This window comes from Vespa velutina, chromosome 10 (genome assembly GCF_912470025.1).
Source record: "Vespa velutina chromosome 10, iVesVel2.1, whole genome shotgun sequence".
In the NCBI taxonomy this organism is placed as follows: Eukaryota; Metazoa; Arthropoda; class Insecta; order Hymenoptera; family Vespidae; genus Vespa; species Vespa velutina.
In genome coordinates, this window is record NC_062197.1 from 6,987,460 (window position 1) to 7,002,647 (window position 15,188).

Genomic DNA, 15,188 nt, shown 5'->3' on the forward strand with positions numbered 1-15,188 from the left:
CAACAAAATTAATCCGAGCATTTGCTACTAGATGGCATTTCAAATTCCAATAATCAGTTGAATAAAATCGGAAACTTCAATACCGATCAGGGATCAACAGTTTCTCTTACTATCTATGCGCTGCATGCTTTACGCAGTTCGATTTACTATACGGTGTGGAACCAGCAAAGATTCTTGTTTTTTTATATAGGATCGAATTATTTGAATTAAATCAGAATGTCAAATAAAGTATTATTTCTTAAATCTGGATTCCCGCGAGCTCCTTTAGGACTTGGAATTGGGCGTTATGTATGTCAGTTACAGAGAGTGACATTAAAGTTCTGTAAAAATCATGGTACAAGTAAAGGAATGAGGTAGGTTATAATTACTTCCCTTTTTTATATAAGTTTTAGAATGAATTTATTTTTAAAGATCAAGAGAAAATATAACAAATTTATTATAAAGTTATTTATTATATTGTTGATTATGAAAAAAAAATATTGAGATTATTGAATAATTACATATATGTAAAAGCGATGTATTACATTTTATTCAGAGACTTTTTGGAACACGATTTAGTAGACTATGCAAGCAAAAACTCTGGCATTGTTGTCTATGTGAAACCAAGACGACACAGAACACCAGTAATAACTGCAGAATATTGTAAGTATATCACTTCATACATGTTATAAATACAATAAATATTGTATCTTTTATAGTAAATGGAGAAAAACAATGGATGAATGTTAGCAACTATAGTAGAGAAGACATTGTAAAGTGGATGGAATTGTTACGCACTCAATTTCATGATGGTACAAAACTGCGTTTAAGAAAATTATGGCACACAGAATTTCCTTCAATTCAAGGACCATGGACACCTTTTACATTTAAAGATCCAAGCCATAATTTAGTACAGTTTCCTAATGTAAATATAGTAAAAAGTTTATACTTCAACTTCAAAAAAAATGTTTATTTCACTGTACATATATTTAAGACTTGGATATATTGTTATTACAGAAGGAAATTGGCTCAGCTATTAAAACCGAACCAACTGCTACTGAACAATTAATTGAATTATATAAAGCTCAGAAAAGATGTGAACAAGAACAAGAAACTGAAAACCAAAGAAACACTTCAGAGGGATCTGCTTAATGTGAAACATAAAATTAAATAATGTAGGATAACAATGTTGGATGTGATGAAAATTTAAATACATGTATATAAATTATTGGAAGAAATAAGTATTCTATAACTTCTTTATTGGATTTATAAAACACGATAAACACAGTTTTTAAATTCGTTGGTTTATTAATGCATCATATTTCAGAAATAACTTTTAATATAAAAAATTCCAATGGCAGTAAACAATTAAACCAACTTGTCTACATTTTTTAAATTTTGTTATCATTTGTAATTGTACATATTTTTTTAACATGCTTGTAATTTATTTATTCAAATAGATTTGATAAATTTATATAAAATGTAAAGTACAAAGTCGAACGCAGAGAAAATATCATAAAAAGTAATATATTCTGTGAAAGTTTTTTGTTCTAAGCACAAAGATACATACATAATCTGATACAAATAGATGTATCTATTTTTAGTGGTTTTATAAAATAAAATTTCAATTAGACATGTGATTATCTCTTCGAATAGACACATATCTACATGAAACTTTTAATATTATAACTACTTATATATTTTACTTCTACAAAAATATATTTTGACACTTTTTATATAAAACTTGAATAGTGTTGTATACATTAAAAATGTCATTTCTAAAAGAATAAATATATAAAAAGCCATCATAGAATAAATAAATATACATGGAGATTAATCTGATTACAGAATGTAATTATTCTGTTAAACAAGAAACTGATCTTTCTAAATCAAACTTTCCTATTAAAGATAATTTACTTTCTTAATTTTAAAATATATATGTAGAAATAATGAATCTTATTTCGTTTAAATTTCATCTTCTATAAGTATGAAATATTATACAATAATGTGTTTTTGTTACTACACAGGTTATACAAATTATTAATATAGTTAAATGTATGTTATAATTAGAAAAAGAAATTGTTTTACATAACAGTATAATTTCTAAATTCCTGTGTAAAAGTTATGATTGTTGTGCTGCCATTTGTATAAAAAATATTTGCTGACTAGTAATTATAAAAATTTTAATATCTGTAAATTTTATCATGAAATTAATTTGTCAAATTTGATAAATATCTTAAACATATACGTTTATAAAGTAAAGAAATTTTAACTTATACGCGTATTTACTATTTCAATAAAATAGAAAGCACTAATGTTCAATAACAATTTTAGTAATGGAAATATGATAGATAAATTGTATTTTACATTCTTATATGTTGTCACACAAACAATATTGAAATAGTCAAGTAATGTAATAAAAACAATATTCTTTATTCATTTTTAAGAAAACAACAGAGAATAAAGAAATATTTTTCTCTATTATTTCCACATAATATTAAATTATTATTAAAATGTGATTGGATTAATATTTTATATGTTAAATTATTTGTTGAATTGCTTTTGAATTCAAATTGTATCAAAACAATAGAATAATTACTATTATAAAAATATATATATGTATGTATGTGTCTGCACAAATACATATATATGTAGTAGTTTTTTGAAAATTAAAACGTACACTCGCACAAGTAAAACAATACTACAATTTTCATAAAATATAAATAAAATTACAATGCCTAAAACTTACAAATATGGTTCTTGCACTTTTAAAATTATAATCTATTTTTATAAGGTTGCTTACTGAACATATAAAATACTTCCATTATAAGAAAATATTTTTACGCTTTATTTATCATAAAAAATATATTTGCAATAAAAATGTAATTATTACTGTCTTCGAAAATTATATATTGAAAATAAATATTATATATTAATGGGTTTTACTCAGTGAAAAAATAAAAATGTTGAACATTTAATTACAAAGATTATTTCGAACTTATATTTAGAAAAGATGTAATTGAAGATTATGTATCAAGAAATCCTGGAGATACTGATACCCTGATAACAAAATGCTGAGATGATAATATACATATCATATCTGATACAATAAATCAAAGTGCAATGTTCCATATTTGAAGATACAAATAAGTTGGATTACAACGTTAATTACGCGCACAATGTTATAAATATTTATAAAGATGACACAAATAGGTGAAACAACAATGCAGACAAAAAATATCTGATTCAATGAAGTATCACGTGCTATGCAAAAAATGATGTGACTAGAAGGAATGTATGTTTATTCAACTTTAAGGCGTTTACTGAATTCTTCTTGTTGTTTCTCCCTCCATTCTTTCTTTGGTTTCATTCTTTTAAGTTGACCGTCCCTAATAATAAAATAAAAAAATATATTTATGTCTGACCTATAATAATTTTATCATAGGAATATTAATTCGTTTTTTAATTTTAGTTTACCATTGTAAATCAACAAGTCCGCCTTGTCTTGCTATAACTGATTTTACTCTATTTGCAAAATCAATGGCACTCTCTCCTTCGTTTCTGTACATTGGAGGTAAATACCAAACTTCACAAACTATAGCCCAACTAGACATCATCATATACAAGTACTGTAACATTGAGTAACGGCTACTATTCCAAAACGCGTCACCAAATCGTGGATCGTACTATATAAAAAATCCATAATAAAAATATTTAAAATTTTCAGAAATGTTTATGAGTGCACCCATATATATATATACATATACATATACATATATGTATGTAAATATATGACATAAATTATTAAAAATAATATATACACACATTACCTTGATTGCAACAGGGTAGATAACACCACCTACTTCAAAACTACCCTTTTTAAACTGCATAACAGACGTATTATTGATACAAGTTCCTTCAGGAAAAATCAATATCGGTGGATTTGTGGGATCTGATACGTGTTCTTTTAATCTAAATATAATGTAATATAACAATTAATTTACTAGATTATAATAAGAATTATAAAAATTAATTAACCTATATCATTGTTTTACCTTCTTGCAACTGCTTCTCTATCTTTAACTTCAGAACGTTCAAACCATATATGTGGAGAAGCACGAGCAAGTGCTCTTTGTAAAATCCCCAAGAATCCACCATGCCTCTGACCTATCTATAATTGAATTAATTATTAAACAAAGTAATTACATAATAATAATTGATCATGATATTGTGAAAAAATCAATTGTCAAAGTAAGTATAGAAAATATGTTACAAAAAAATTATTTGTTGTCTCTCTCTGAATAATGTTAACTTAGTATACATATTAGATAAATATATAGTAAATATATAATAAATATATCATAATTATATACTATTCGATAAAACATACCAAAGAATAACAATTATCACACATAAGTATAAGTACATCAATAGGAGATGTGTGATTAGCTACACATATGCCTCTGACTGGTCGATTTTCTGGATGATGGTAAGTAATGACTGAAGACAAAGCACTGGATAATACAGCAAAGCACATTATGGAGACTTTGTAGTTCAGCCATCGTTTGAAGCTACCCTCTGGAATGTAGCCCACTACTGCTGTGCACATTGTCAGCCACATCACCTGTAAACCACAAGCTTTGCACCTGAGAAACGACGAATCCCTCTGAATAGTTGCTGTGTAGATACTACCTGTAAAGCAAAGTTACAGGATACTGTTACCTGTAACACTTACGAATTTGTAATGTCTTTGACAAAGTAAATGAGAAATATCTTTAAAAGATTGTACTCACAAATAGAATCTCTAGTAGTCAACTTGAACAATATGTAAAACAATAATGATTATGCTAAATATGCAACAACAAATTTATAAATAGTAATTATTAATTATTATGATGTATATAATAATAAAAATATGTTGTATGTATAAATTATAAGCAAAAAGCAATAATTTTATATCCACAACTTATAAAAAAATATTTAATGACAATATAGATATATTTACTGGATTATATTATTATATTTACTATGTATTTATTCTTAAGCTTGCAAATCGATATATTCAATTATTATATATTACCAATTCTAAACTTGTTTGTATGTATAAGATACAAACGTCGATAATGAAGGTGTAAGTAACTACATCTAGTTTCTGGTTTGTTTTCTGGGATGTGTATCCAAATCGAAATATGAATCTAAATGTAATAAGAAATGTCTGGTTATTTGCCCAACATTTCATAAATTTGTTTGGCAAGAATCCAACTAAATATGTTGCGAGGACAAAGTACAGTACCTAAGAAACTTCATTATTAGTGAAGTTCAGTTTTTGATACGTAGTAAAAACATACAAAAATTATATAAATGGAATTGTGTAAATTTAACACTGTTATAACAATTTAATACTTGATCTATAATAAAATGATGTAGAAAGTTAACCTCATTATATAAAATTATACATAATTGAGATATCATCATTTTTCATACCTGTAATAATAGTGATAATAGTACTTATATTAAAGGAAAATACAGTATTTTGACCAATTTTCTGAAATGTATACTTGTTTTATGCTATCTTAAATATATATAAGGAATAAAAATATAAAATTCATTGAACTTACTCCTATACAACAGATGAATATTCTCAAAGGTAGAAGAAAACAATATCGCATAAAAAATCCAAACATCCATATTACTGTTAATTTCCAAGATATAAATTCATAATGCCTATTTGTTCGTGTGAGAAGATTCCAATTCTGTAAATATAAGAAAATAATAAAAAAGCAATAAGTAATAAATATAAGATCATCATTTTACATTTTCTATAGGTAAGGGAAAATATACAAAATAAATATTTTTACCTTTAGTTCTTCTGCTTCAAAACGTGAAGTTACTTCATCTTCAATAATGGCCTCTACTCCAGCCCTGATGTAATCTAAGCAAACAGCTGGTTCAAATCCTTTTTTGAGCGTTTCAAAAGAATTACGTCGTATAAGAGTATTCTAAAGGAATACACATATAAACAAATTTTCTTATGTTAGATATTACAACTCTTAATTTTTAATTTAATTTTATAATTGTTCTAATTGATTTTCGCACTTGTAAACATAATACTTAAAAAAGCAATGTACCTCCTTATTGCTATCTATATCCTTTGAAATTTCCTCAATTTTCTCATTTGTATGTTCATCTATATGATTCTTATTATTTTGCATCTCTGGCTCAGGTAATAAAATCAAATCTGTTGATCTAGCTATGACTTGATTATTACTCATAATTCCATTTTGTATTTGAAATTCCTTGTCCATGGAATGTTTGTTTAATTTTTGTTGTGTATTTCTCGCAATAGATTCATGCTCCTCCTCTTCTTCTAAGACATTATTTTTATTTCTTTCTTTTTCTATATTCTGCCTACCATACTGTAATCAATTACAGTAATAAATCCATCAAATTTCCTTATATTTATTATATCAAATAATGACATAAAAATAAAATGTGAGAAACAAAAAAGATAATAATATCTAATAACGAATAAATATTATAATGATAAAGAAATATTAATAATTAAAAAAATATTGATTTATATCGCATAAAAAAATATTAAATTACTATTTAGAAAAAGATTTTATATTTTTATTTTATTTTATTTTGTTTTAATTTAATTTAATTTAATTTAATTTAATTTAATTTAATTTAATTTGTTTTTCATTCATTTTCCTTTTAAAAGACAAAATCATTTATCTGCATCGATCTCTACATGATTTGATATCAAAGCAGAATCACTTTTCGACATTGGTCCGTAAGCTATATCTATTTAGAATGGTTATAAATCCACAGACTGATTACCGTTATATTGAAGTAACCTTTGTTCATTACGTACAAGTACGAATAAGTAATCATATAATACATATGATTTTACAATAAAGCATAAATCAAAAATAATATTTTATGGTAATGAATGAAATTTAATTTAAACAATATATCATCTTTCATAAACAAAGAGATCAAAGAAAAATAACCACATCTTTCTTAAAGATCGTTTCCAATTTTCTTCTCAGAAAGACTTGATCGATAAGCATAATACTTATCCAGAGATTAAAAAAAATAAGCCTTGAACCAACGATTATCGCTACTTTTTTTCTTTTATGATCTGTCTTTAAAATATTATTTCATTATATTTTAGAAAGAAACAAATAGAAGAAGAAAAGAGATAATTGATAAAATACAGTTCGTTTCCGCTTAAAAACGTCCTCATTTTTATATTATTTGTTTTTTAACACGTCGCCGCACACTTCTAATTTAACGATCGTGCTCAGAAACACATTTTTTTTCAATTGTTTATGACTGCCATATGAAATTGAGGGTCAGCGCAAGACGGCTATACCCGTTATTTGCCTACATATCGCCAAAAATCAGACGACTATAGCCGTCATTTGCGGCAACGTGTTAATTACATATTTCTTTTACGTGTTTCACAACACTTACGAAATTTTTACATAATTTCTTCGTTTTGAATAAGCATTTATTTTGTCGTATTTCTATCAACGCGTATATTTGTGTTTTTAAACACACACACACACACACACATTAATATTTCTTCAAATGTGAATAGAAATAGAATTTAAATAAGACAAAAGTTATTCGTTATTAAAATAAAACTGACAACGAATAATTTTACATTTTTATTTTTTACGTCCTTTTTGTATTTTTACATATAAAACATATAGGAGAGAATAGTATAAGATAGTCAAGATAATTACATTCTCAAGAAGCCGAAGTCTAACATTATAAATGAGCAGTAACTTATCAATGGTTGGATCATGTAATGTGATTTCATAAGAGACATCAAATCGAAATTGTAAAGTATTAGAATATGTAAAATATTCTTATATATTTTTAAGTATGCAATATAAATACGATTAAAAAATTTCTATATATAACGTATAATTTAAGAACTAACTGTACAGAACGAACAGGTAGCGCTGATAAGTGATAATTACTAAGATAATAAAAAACGTCTCTTTTATGATTAGAAATAGCAATATTTTATGTTTTACTCTGATATATTATTATTTTAATAATCACGATCAATTTATTTTACGTCTTAAATTTTTCGATATTTTCGATCTCAGAGATTTTTTTAGAAAAGTTTCTTTCAAAATCATCTACGAAAGAACAAAAAAATTAAATTATGTTTACATATGCAATCGAAATCATATTTCGGGAGGTGATTGTACATAATGTATTTTTACAATCCATATTAATTAAACGCGAAAAATCATAAGTTAACAAAAAAAAATAAAACGAGGCTTGTTAGATGCACAGCAATATCACTGAAACGTGGATTTACTTCGAATTAACATCGATTTTCAAATTTTATTTCATCGGTCTAACTGTTCGCCTCGCCATAATTAAACAGTTTATAATATTCATTGTAATCATTTAATTAATAAATATACTATATCTTATCATATAAAAAGCGCGATATTTCAAATAATATTAACTCCTGATAGCATGATGCAGACTTGATAAATTTAGCTATTAATGAAAACTTGAATATCAATATATTCATGCATTTTCATAAGATATATTTTGGCATTTTAACATTAATACATTATTGGAATGCTTTTGATCGAGAGAAACATATAAATGATATACTTATTTTTAAGTTAAATAAGACTATATCTTTCTAAAATCACTTTAAAATATACAACATCATCATGGAAACGTATCATTAAATTTATTTCTCAATTCAAGGTTATAAAAGAAAAAAAAACCATTTCCATACGTTTATCATAATTTGATGCTTGAAGAATCACGAGAAACAATGAAACAAACATAACCTTTATCAGAAAAAAATTGCATGATACAACAAAATCAGTTTCTTTAATTAATACTGATCCATTGATATTATTCACATAAAAATAGATAGAAACTTAGTCAAGCTTAGATTTAAATTGGCTCATGAAAGAAACTAACTATTTAAAACATGATTCCTCTATTTTTATTAGTTGACTTACCTCAAAAAGTGCTAATAATAGTTTTACGTATAATCTGCGAACACCGAGTGATTTACCAATGGATGCCAGAAATATAATAGCAAGTAAAAACATAAGGAATGGCGTTAATAGCAAAGAAAACGCGAATGAAATCACCACCCACGGGAACGCCATTTTGCTAACTGTCGAGCACTGTCGAGCACTGTCGAGAGTTAAAGTTTCGCATACCTTACCTTCGTACATTAAACCGTTAAAAAGGAAGTCAATACTCTAGATTGTAAACCTTCAAAGTTAGACAGCTTCCTTTTAAAAGAGAACACTGCTCCATCTATCGAGTACAGATTAGAAGTACTTACCAATGATCATCAATGTTTTAATATCAATCTTATCTATCATTTTTAATATTTTAATGATAATAGAAAGAAAATTCTGGAAGCTCTAAAACAATAAAAATAAAGATTTTAAATTTATTTAACAAGTTAAAAAAATGTTCTATAAATAACGTATCAACAATTCGCACAAGATTCATATTTATAAAATGTACATGTGTGTACATAACGTTATTTTATTATTTGCCAATAATTACAAAATTATTTAATCGCTAGTATTATCAGCTTGATTATCATCCTCCCCACCGCTTGCTGAAGCACTTTCAGAGTTAGATTCTTCGTCAGAATCTTTAAGTACTTTTCCTTTTATATTTTTCTTTGGTCTCAAAGTTTCGAAGTCCGAACCTTCTTCATCCGAAGAATAAATATTCGATGCAGCTGAAAACAAAAGAATGAAATTATTATAAATATTACAAAAAAAAAAAAAAAAACATTGTAATATAGTATAATATACTAATATATATACCTTTAGCAGTAGCAGCAGCACCCTTTTTATATTTATTTTTTATAGCTGCAAGAGAAATAGCTCCTTCATCTTCTGAAGCGTCATCGTGATAAGCATCGACACCATATCCAGTAGAAGCTCTTCCTGTGCTTCGACCTCCACTAGCAGATTTTTTCGTTTTACTCTGAACGCGCATAGCCATTCTCAATTTCTCTTCTTCTTTCTGAAATTCGTAAACAAATATTTATTATTTTTATCAAAAACTAATGGTAAAATAACTAAAATTAAAGTAAAAGTATATCACTCCAACCTTTATCATTTCATATCTATTTTGATCTGGATTCATTCCCACTTGAGAAAGAACTTTAATACCAGATGTTTTTTGTGATCTATCCGCTAAAGACATTGTCATTTTTCTATGTGTAAAGGACTCGGTCGAATGAGGACGGAAAGTTAATTTTGTCCTGAACACTGCTTGTCCTTGTAAACCAGTACCTTGTCGTATGTAAAGGTGATTATGATCACCCTGTAACGGCTGTTTATATACATCGAATATTTCAGATCCCAAATGCAATGACATACTGCCATCTGACCATTTAACAAACCTAGCATTACTCTCATGCGCAACTCTTCCATCCTCATCAAATACTTCTTTCCATCTTATTGTATTTTCAACTTTGAGTTTTAATCGAGCTCTACCTTCTTCATCTAAAGTTTCTTCCTCATCGATTTCATCTTCATAAGTATCATGGTCAAATGGTCTAGTTTCTACAGATAAGAAGTTAGGAAGCTTGACAAAATGTATTTCTCTTCCTAAATCTGTAGATATTTTTGGAATTTCCACATCAATCCTAGTTTCTGGTGGTGGTTCTGGCTCATCTTCTTTATCTTTCTCATCCTACAATAAGAATGTGTAGAATATCTGTCAGAATAAAAATGAAATAGAATATATTTAATGAAGTAAGTTTATGATTATACATCTTCAATAACAGGTTGATGACTTGGTCCTTCCCCACCGCTATCAGATCTTCCTCTGCTAAGACTTCTACTTCTACTTCTACTTCGGCTTTTACTTCGACTTCTACTTCGACTTTCACGTTTTTCTTTATCTTCAGTTTCCTTTTTTTCTTTCTCATCATCAGTACTAATATCACTTGCATCACCAAATAAAGCATCTGCTGTTGGAGCTACACTATCTTCTTTATCTTTTTCTGTATCTTCATTATCAGAGTCTGAACCTATTATAGCTCTATGCTTTTTAATATTTTTTGTTTCTTCTGAATCACTAGTTTTGCGCTTTTTAGATTCTTCTAAATCACTATCGTCAGATTTAGCACTTTCTTCATTACCTAAAATAAGAAATATAAATTAATAGGATAAATAGAAACAAATATATTTCACATAAATAAATTTTACTGACCAGCTGCAATAAAAGATTTTTCAGATTCATTATCACTTCTATCTTCCTTAGGAGTTTGAGATTTTCTTGAATCTAATACCTTTGACTCATTTTCTTCATCTGACTTTCTACTTTCTTCTGACCTTCTACTTTCTTCTGATTTTCTACTTCCATCTGACTTTCTGCTTCCATCTGATTTTCTACTTCCATCTGACTTTCTGCTTTCATCTGACTTTCTGCTTTCATCTGACTTTCTGCTTCCATCTGATTTTCTACTTCCATCTGACTTTCTGCTTCCATCTGACTTTCTGCTTCCATCTGACTTTCTGCTTCCATCTGACTTTCTGCTTCCATCTGACTTTCTGCTTCCATCTGACTTTCTACTTTCATCTGATTTTCTGCTGTCATCTGATCTTCTGCTTCTATCTGATCTTTTACTTGCATCTGATTTTACACTTACATCTGATTTTCTACTTGCATTTGACTTTCTACTTGCATCTGATTTTCTACTTCCATCCGATCTCCTGCTTACATCTGACCTTCTACTTTCATCTGATCTCCTACTCGCATCTGATCTAGTTGATTTTACACTTGATCTTGATGAAACAGAAGCATTATCAGAATCTGAACCTATAACAATAATTTAAAATTAATTTAGTGATGTTAATCATACAGTATTATTTAATTTTAGTAAATTAAAAAAGAAAACATTTATTTAAAATATATCGTTTAAAACATATTTATTTATATTAAAGGTTCTTGTAAACATATATTTTATTTGTCAATAAAAATAAACTATGTAAATTTTATTATGCAAATATACTAAAGTAATCTATGTTAAGAAAGATAGTGTCAATAAAGATGATTCTAGAAAAATTTTAAGATTGAAATACGTACCAGAATCTCCGCTCGAATCTCTTAAACTTTCCTGTATTGGCGACATATTTAATAAATAAACGCACTATAACCAAACTATTAAATCTCTAAATAGAAAAAATCATGATAAGATTGACAGTATTATATATTAGAACCTTCAATCAACCATCTTTTTTATATTTCATTTTAACAAAATATTGTTAATATTTAATGTAAATTTGTTTATAAACTGTTCATAAAATGAAATTAAATAACATGTAACAATAATGTACAAGAACATTTACTGTTTGTCCTCACGCTGAGAAATGTAGGGTTTTCATCTTCTATTAGTTTTACTTGTAATGCGTGTGTTAAAACGTGTTATGATCACGTGATTAAGAATATCAATATTTCATTGAGAACAATCTTAATTCGTTTTTGTATATTTATTTAACAAGATATAACAATTTTGTAATAAAAATATAACAAACTAATGAATAATTAAACACGAGCACTAAGAAAACTTATCTACTAGCAATAAACTTACAATTAAATGGAAAATTAAAGTGGACAAACCAAGTCCATTGTAATTCGATTGTGGTGCCTAGTAACGATGGCATTGTTGTCGAGTTGAAATCTAGGAAATTTCTAATGTCGTGCTTCCTTTATGTTTCAATCTAAAAGCATTGGATACTTTCATGGTTCCAAAAGAATGTAGAATATTACGTATATTTACTTGCTGATGAGAACAGGAAATATTTGAGGATAGTATTAAGACGTCGTAAGATAGACATCACTAACAAAATGTCGGTCTCAGCTGAACTTAATCCAAGACCCGTTCGAGTATCACCTTTAATAAAGGTACATGGGAATGATTTTAATATGCTCTGTTAATATATATTTATGTGGTTAATAAATATATCTTAATGTAGAAAAATATTGCAATCTATTTTTTGATTATATATTTATAAAAAAAATTTACTTCCATCCAAAATTTGATTTTATTATATAACTTTTAATGTATGCTAAATAGAAAATTGGACAACAATTAATTGTTATTTTAAATTTACATTTAATTGTTTAACGTTTCTTCGAAGTTCTTTTGTCATTTGTTTTTCTAACCTGTAATGATTTAATCTTTGGTAGTTCTACACAAAATTGATTTTATTAATTCCTTTTAATTGATATCTGTATTTAAAATTTCATAGGAATGAATAAAGAAAAAAAAAAAAAAGAAAAAATAAGCATAATCTGAAATTTTTTAATGAAATAATTATATAAAAAAAATGTATAGATTAAAGGAATTATTGTACTCTTAACCTGTGATCTTAACCTTGTCTGGATTTTTTTGACAATTTTTCTATATACATATAACCTAGTATATATTTAATTAAAAAAGAGTTTTAATATCTGTGAATTTTGTTATATTCAGTTTTCACGATGGACGTTACTTACCATGGGAATTTTATATGGAGCATTTTTCCAACGTAGATTTGGTAATATAGAAGCTGCTCGAAGAGAAAAAGAAGAAAGAGAAAGACCAGCACGAGAAGCAAAAGAAGCACTTGAAAAGAAGATTCGATTAGAAGGTAATTTTTATTCATATTTCTAAAAAATAATTGATTGACATTATAAAATAATATATAATTGTATATAGTAGCATGTAATAATGTATAATAGTATATAATGATTCATCTATATATCTCACAACTGTTCTCATTTTTTTTCATAAAATCAATATTGTGATGTTTCAGAATTTTTTATAGCCTATATTATATGCATAATGTATACTTGAAACGTTTATGTATTAATCCTGTCCATCTTTCTTGTTTCAGAGGAACAAAAGATGTTAGCAGATCTTTTTAAAATAAACTAAGTTATTCTATATAAACTTACTAGTGCATTATTAATGGAGATTACCTATATGTAAATAATAATAATAAAATACTATAATATTCATATTAGGACCTATCTATTGCCTATTAAACTATATTAATTAGTACATTAAAATATAAATATAAAAAATCTTTTAATAGGTGCGACATTTACTCAATAATTGCGAAGAAATGGTTTTTCTTATGATAAAAAGTACTTAATTAATTTTTTATTTATAAATAAAATTATATTTGTATTTTAATATCAGTTTTTATAGAATTTTCTAAAATATTACATTGTGATAATTATTTGGTTTTAAGTTACAATCTGTGTGCAATTTCTTTATTTCAAAATAGATAAAGATTTATTTAAGAAAATCTTACTATTAGTAAATGAAGTTTTTCTTTTCTTAAGATCTATTTCATACCAGAAAGTATGCTTATTTTTAGTTTACAAAATGTATAAAAAAAGTAACAAAACTTTTGTTCGTTTGCAAAATGTTTGCAAGTTATACAAAGAAATCTGTTTTAATGATTATCATACAATTAAAAACTAAAGTGCTTTGTAATTGAAAATTTATATAGAAAATATTAAATAAACACAAAATATTTGCGTTTTTTTACATATATTGGTAATTTCAAATCATCAAAACATTTTCGTCATATATAGTACAATACCTATCTAATTTTATCTGTCCAAATGCGCAATAATAAAATAATATTTATCGAGCTTTCAATTGTTTTATTAGATGTTATTTAAACTTTCATAACCAAAAAACAATATATATGCAAAACTAGAAATAATTTAGATTCCATTAAATTAATTACAGAGCGTAATGATTATGAAAATAAAAGCTTAATTTTACCAAAAGAAATCTAGGAAGTAAGAAAAAAAAAAAACCGCCCGAACAGGGACTCGAACCCTGGACCCTCAGATTAAAAGTCTGATGCTCTACCGACTGAGCTATCCAGGCACTTATATTAGTTCTACGAAATATACACATATACTTTTCATATATCGATATAATAATATTTCTATTCTACAGTAACAATATAACACGTCAACAACATACAACATATCAAAATTGAATATCTTTACAGAATAATATTTATTTCTGTATTATTAAAATTAATATCTTACAAATCAGTGAAAGAGAGAATAATACAATTATAGTATTTATTTAATATATTTTAAAAATATTTACAATAAACGATAAATTGTTTATATAATTATATTATATGTAAAATTTG

General features: G+C 26.3%; 4 protein-coding genes and 1 non-coding gene across 9 annotated transcripts; 2 read left to right on the forward strand and 3 right to left on the reverse strand.

Moving 5' to 3' along the window:
• Positions 1-111: 111 nt before the first annotated feature.
• Positions 112-1,619, forward strand: LOC124952567 (39S ribosomal protein L43, mitochondrial). Its single transcript, XM_047502632.1, has 4 exons — positions 112-353; positions 536-642; positions 699-904; positions 997-1,619. Exons 1-4 carry the CDS (start codon positions 217-219, stop codon positions 1,129-1,131), a joined length of 585 nt encoding a protein of 194 aa, XP_047358588.1. The 5' UTR covers positions 112-216; the 3' UTR covers positions 1,132-1,619.
• Positions 1,491-9,218, reverse strand: LOC124952559 (glycerol-3-phosphate acyltransferase 3). 4 transcript variants are annotated; one of them, XR_007101944.1, is made up of 10 exons: positions 8,997-9,218; positions 6,108-6,395; positions 5,838-5,978; positions 5,598-5,732; positions 5,060-5,174; positions 4,370-4,671; positions 4,035-4,150; positions 3,805-3,951; positions 3,457-3,665; positions 1,491-3,368 (listed from the first exon to the last, which is right to left on the reverse strand). XR_007101944.1 is itself a non-coding variant. In XM_047502622.1 (10 exons), the coding sequence occupies exons 1-10, from the start codon at positions 9,216-9,218 to the stop codon at positions 3,281-3,283; spliced, it is 1,665 nt and encodes a 554-aa protein (XP_047358578.1). In that variant the 3' UTR covers positions 1,491-3,280. The 4 variants fall into 4 exon arrangements, 3 of the variants coding, with proteins under 3 accessions (XP_047358578.1, XP_047358577.1, XP_047358579.1); XM_047502622.1 differs by lacking the exon at positions 5,060-5,174 and adding an exon at positions 4,773-4,794 and having other exon boundaries at positions 3,810-3,951; XM_047502621.1 differs by having other exon boundaries at positions 3,810-3,951.
• Positions 9,219-9,270: 52 nt separating this feature from the next.
• LOC124952557 (another transcription unit protein) lies at positions 9,271-12,555 on the reverse strand. 2 transcript variants are annotated; one of them, XM_047502619.1, is made up of 7 exons: positions 12,106-12,555; positions 11,230-11,838; positions 10,788-11,158; positions 10,120-10,707; positions 9,831-10,032; positions 9,562-9,742; positions 9,271-9,413 (listed from the first exon to the last, which is right to left on the reverse strand). In XM_047502619.1, exons 1-6 carry the CDS (start codon positions 12,149-12,151, stop codon positions 9,570-9,572), a joined length of 1,989 nt encoding a protein of 662 aa, XP_047358575.1. In that variant the 5' UTR covers positions 12,152-12,555; the 3' UTR covers positions 9,271-9,413; positions 9,562-9,569. The 2 variants fall into 2 exon arrangements, with proteins under 2 accessions (XP_047358575.1, XP_047358574.1); XM_047502618.1 differs by lacking the exon at positions 9,271-9,413 and having other exon boundaries at positions 9,500-9,742; positions 12,106-12,554.
• A 210-nt stretch (positions 12,556-12,765) lies between these two features.
• LOC124952568 (ATP synthase subunit e, mitochondrial-like) lies at positions 12,766-14,022 on the forward strand. Its single transcript, XM_047502633.1, has 3 exons — positions 12,766-12,924; positions 13,496-13,652; positions 13,899-14,022. Exons 1-3 carry the CDS (start codon positions 12,868-12,870, stop codon positions 13,937-13,939), a joined length of 255 nt encoding a protein of 84 aa, XP_047358589.1. The 5' UTR covers positions 12,766-12,867; the 3' UTR covers positions 13,940-14,022.
• An 816-nt stretch (positions 14,023-14,838) lies between these two features.
• On the reverse strand, positions 14,839-14,911 carry Trnak-uuu. Its single transcript has one exon. It is a non-coding gene; the product is annotated as a tRNA-Lys (tRNA).
• Positions 14,912-15,188: the final 277 nt, after the last annotated feature.

What these genes read in the sequence shown, in the direction of transcription:
- LOC124952567 (XM_047502632.1), top strand. Translation starts at nt 217, where the DNA reads ATGTCAAATAAAGTATTATTTCTTAAATCTGGATTCCCGCGAGCTCCT. An exon ending in AGTAATAACTGCAGAATATT is followed by an intron (nt 643 to 698) that starts GTAAGTATATCA and finishes TATCTTTTATAG; the next exon opens with TAAATGGAGAAAAACAATGG. An exon ending in ATTTAGTACAGTTTCCTAAT is followed by an intron (nt 905 to 996) that starts GTAAATATAGTA and finishes TTGTTATTACAG; the next exon opens with AAGGAAATTGGCTCAGCTAT.
- LOC124952568 (XM_047502633.1), top strand. Translation starts at nt 12,868, where the DNA reads ATGTCGGTCTCAGCTGAACTTAATCCAAGACCCGTTCGAGTATCACCT. An exon ending in GAGTATCACCTTTAATAAAG is followed by an intron (nt 12,925 to 13,495) that starts GTACATGGGAAT and finishes TGTTATATTCAG; the next exon opens with TTTTCACGATGGACGTTACT. An exon ending in AAAGAAGATTCGATTAGAAG is followed by an intron (nt 13,653 to 13,898) that starts GTAATTTTTATT and finishes TTCTTGTTTCAG; the next exon opens with AGGAACAAAAGATGTTAGCA.
- LOC124952557 (XM_047502619.1), bottom strand. Translation starts at nt 12,151, where the DNA reads ATGTCGCCAATACAGGAAAGTTTAAGAGATTCGAGCGGAGATTCTG. An exon ending in AGATTCGAGCGGAGATTCTG is followed by an intron (nt 11,839 to 12,105) that starts GTACGTATTTCA and finishes TTATTGTTATAG; the next exon opens with GTTCAGATTCTGATAATGCT. An exon ending in AAAATCTTTTATTGCAGCTG is followed by an intron (nt 11,159 to 11,229) that starts GTCAGTAAAATT and finishes TTCTTATTTTAG; the next exon opens with GTAATGAAGAAAGTGCTAAA.
- LOC124952559 (XM_047502621.1), bottom strand. Translation starts at nt 9,218, where the DNA reads ATGTACGAAGGTAAGGTATGCGAAACTTTAACTCTCGACAGTGCTCGA. An exon ending in TTGAAGCAGAAGAACTAAAG is followed by an intron (nt 5,733 to 5,837) that starts GTAAAAATATTT and finishes TTATATTTACAG; the next exon opens with AATTGGAATCTTCTCACACG. An exon ending in TCTACCCTGTTGCAATCAAG is followed by an intron (nt 3,666 to 3,809) that starts GTAATGTGTGTA and finishes TTTTTTATATAG; the next exon opens with TACGATCCACGATTTGGTGA.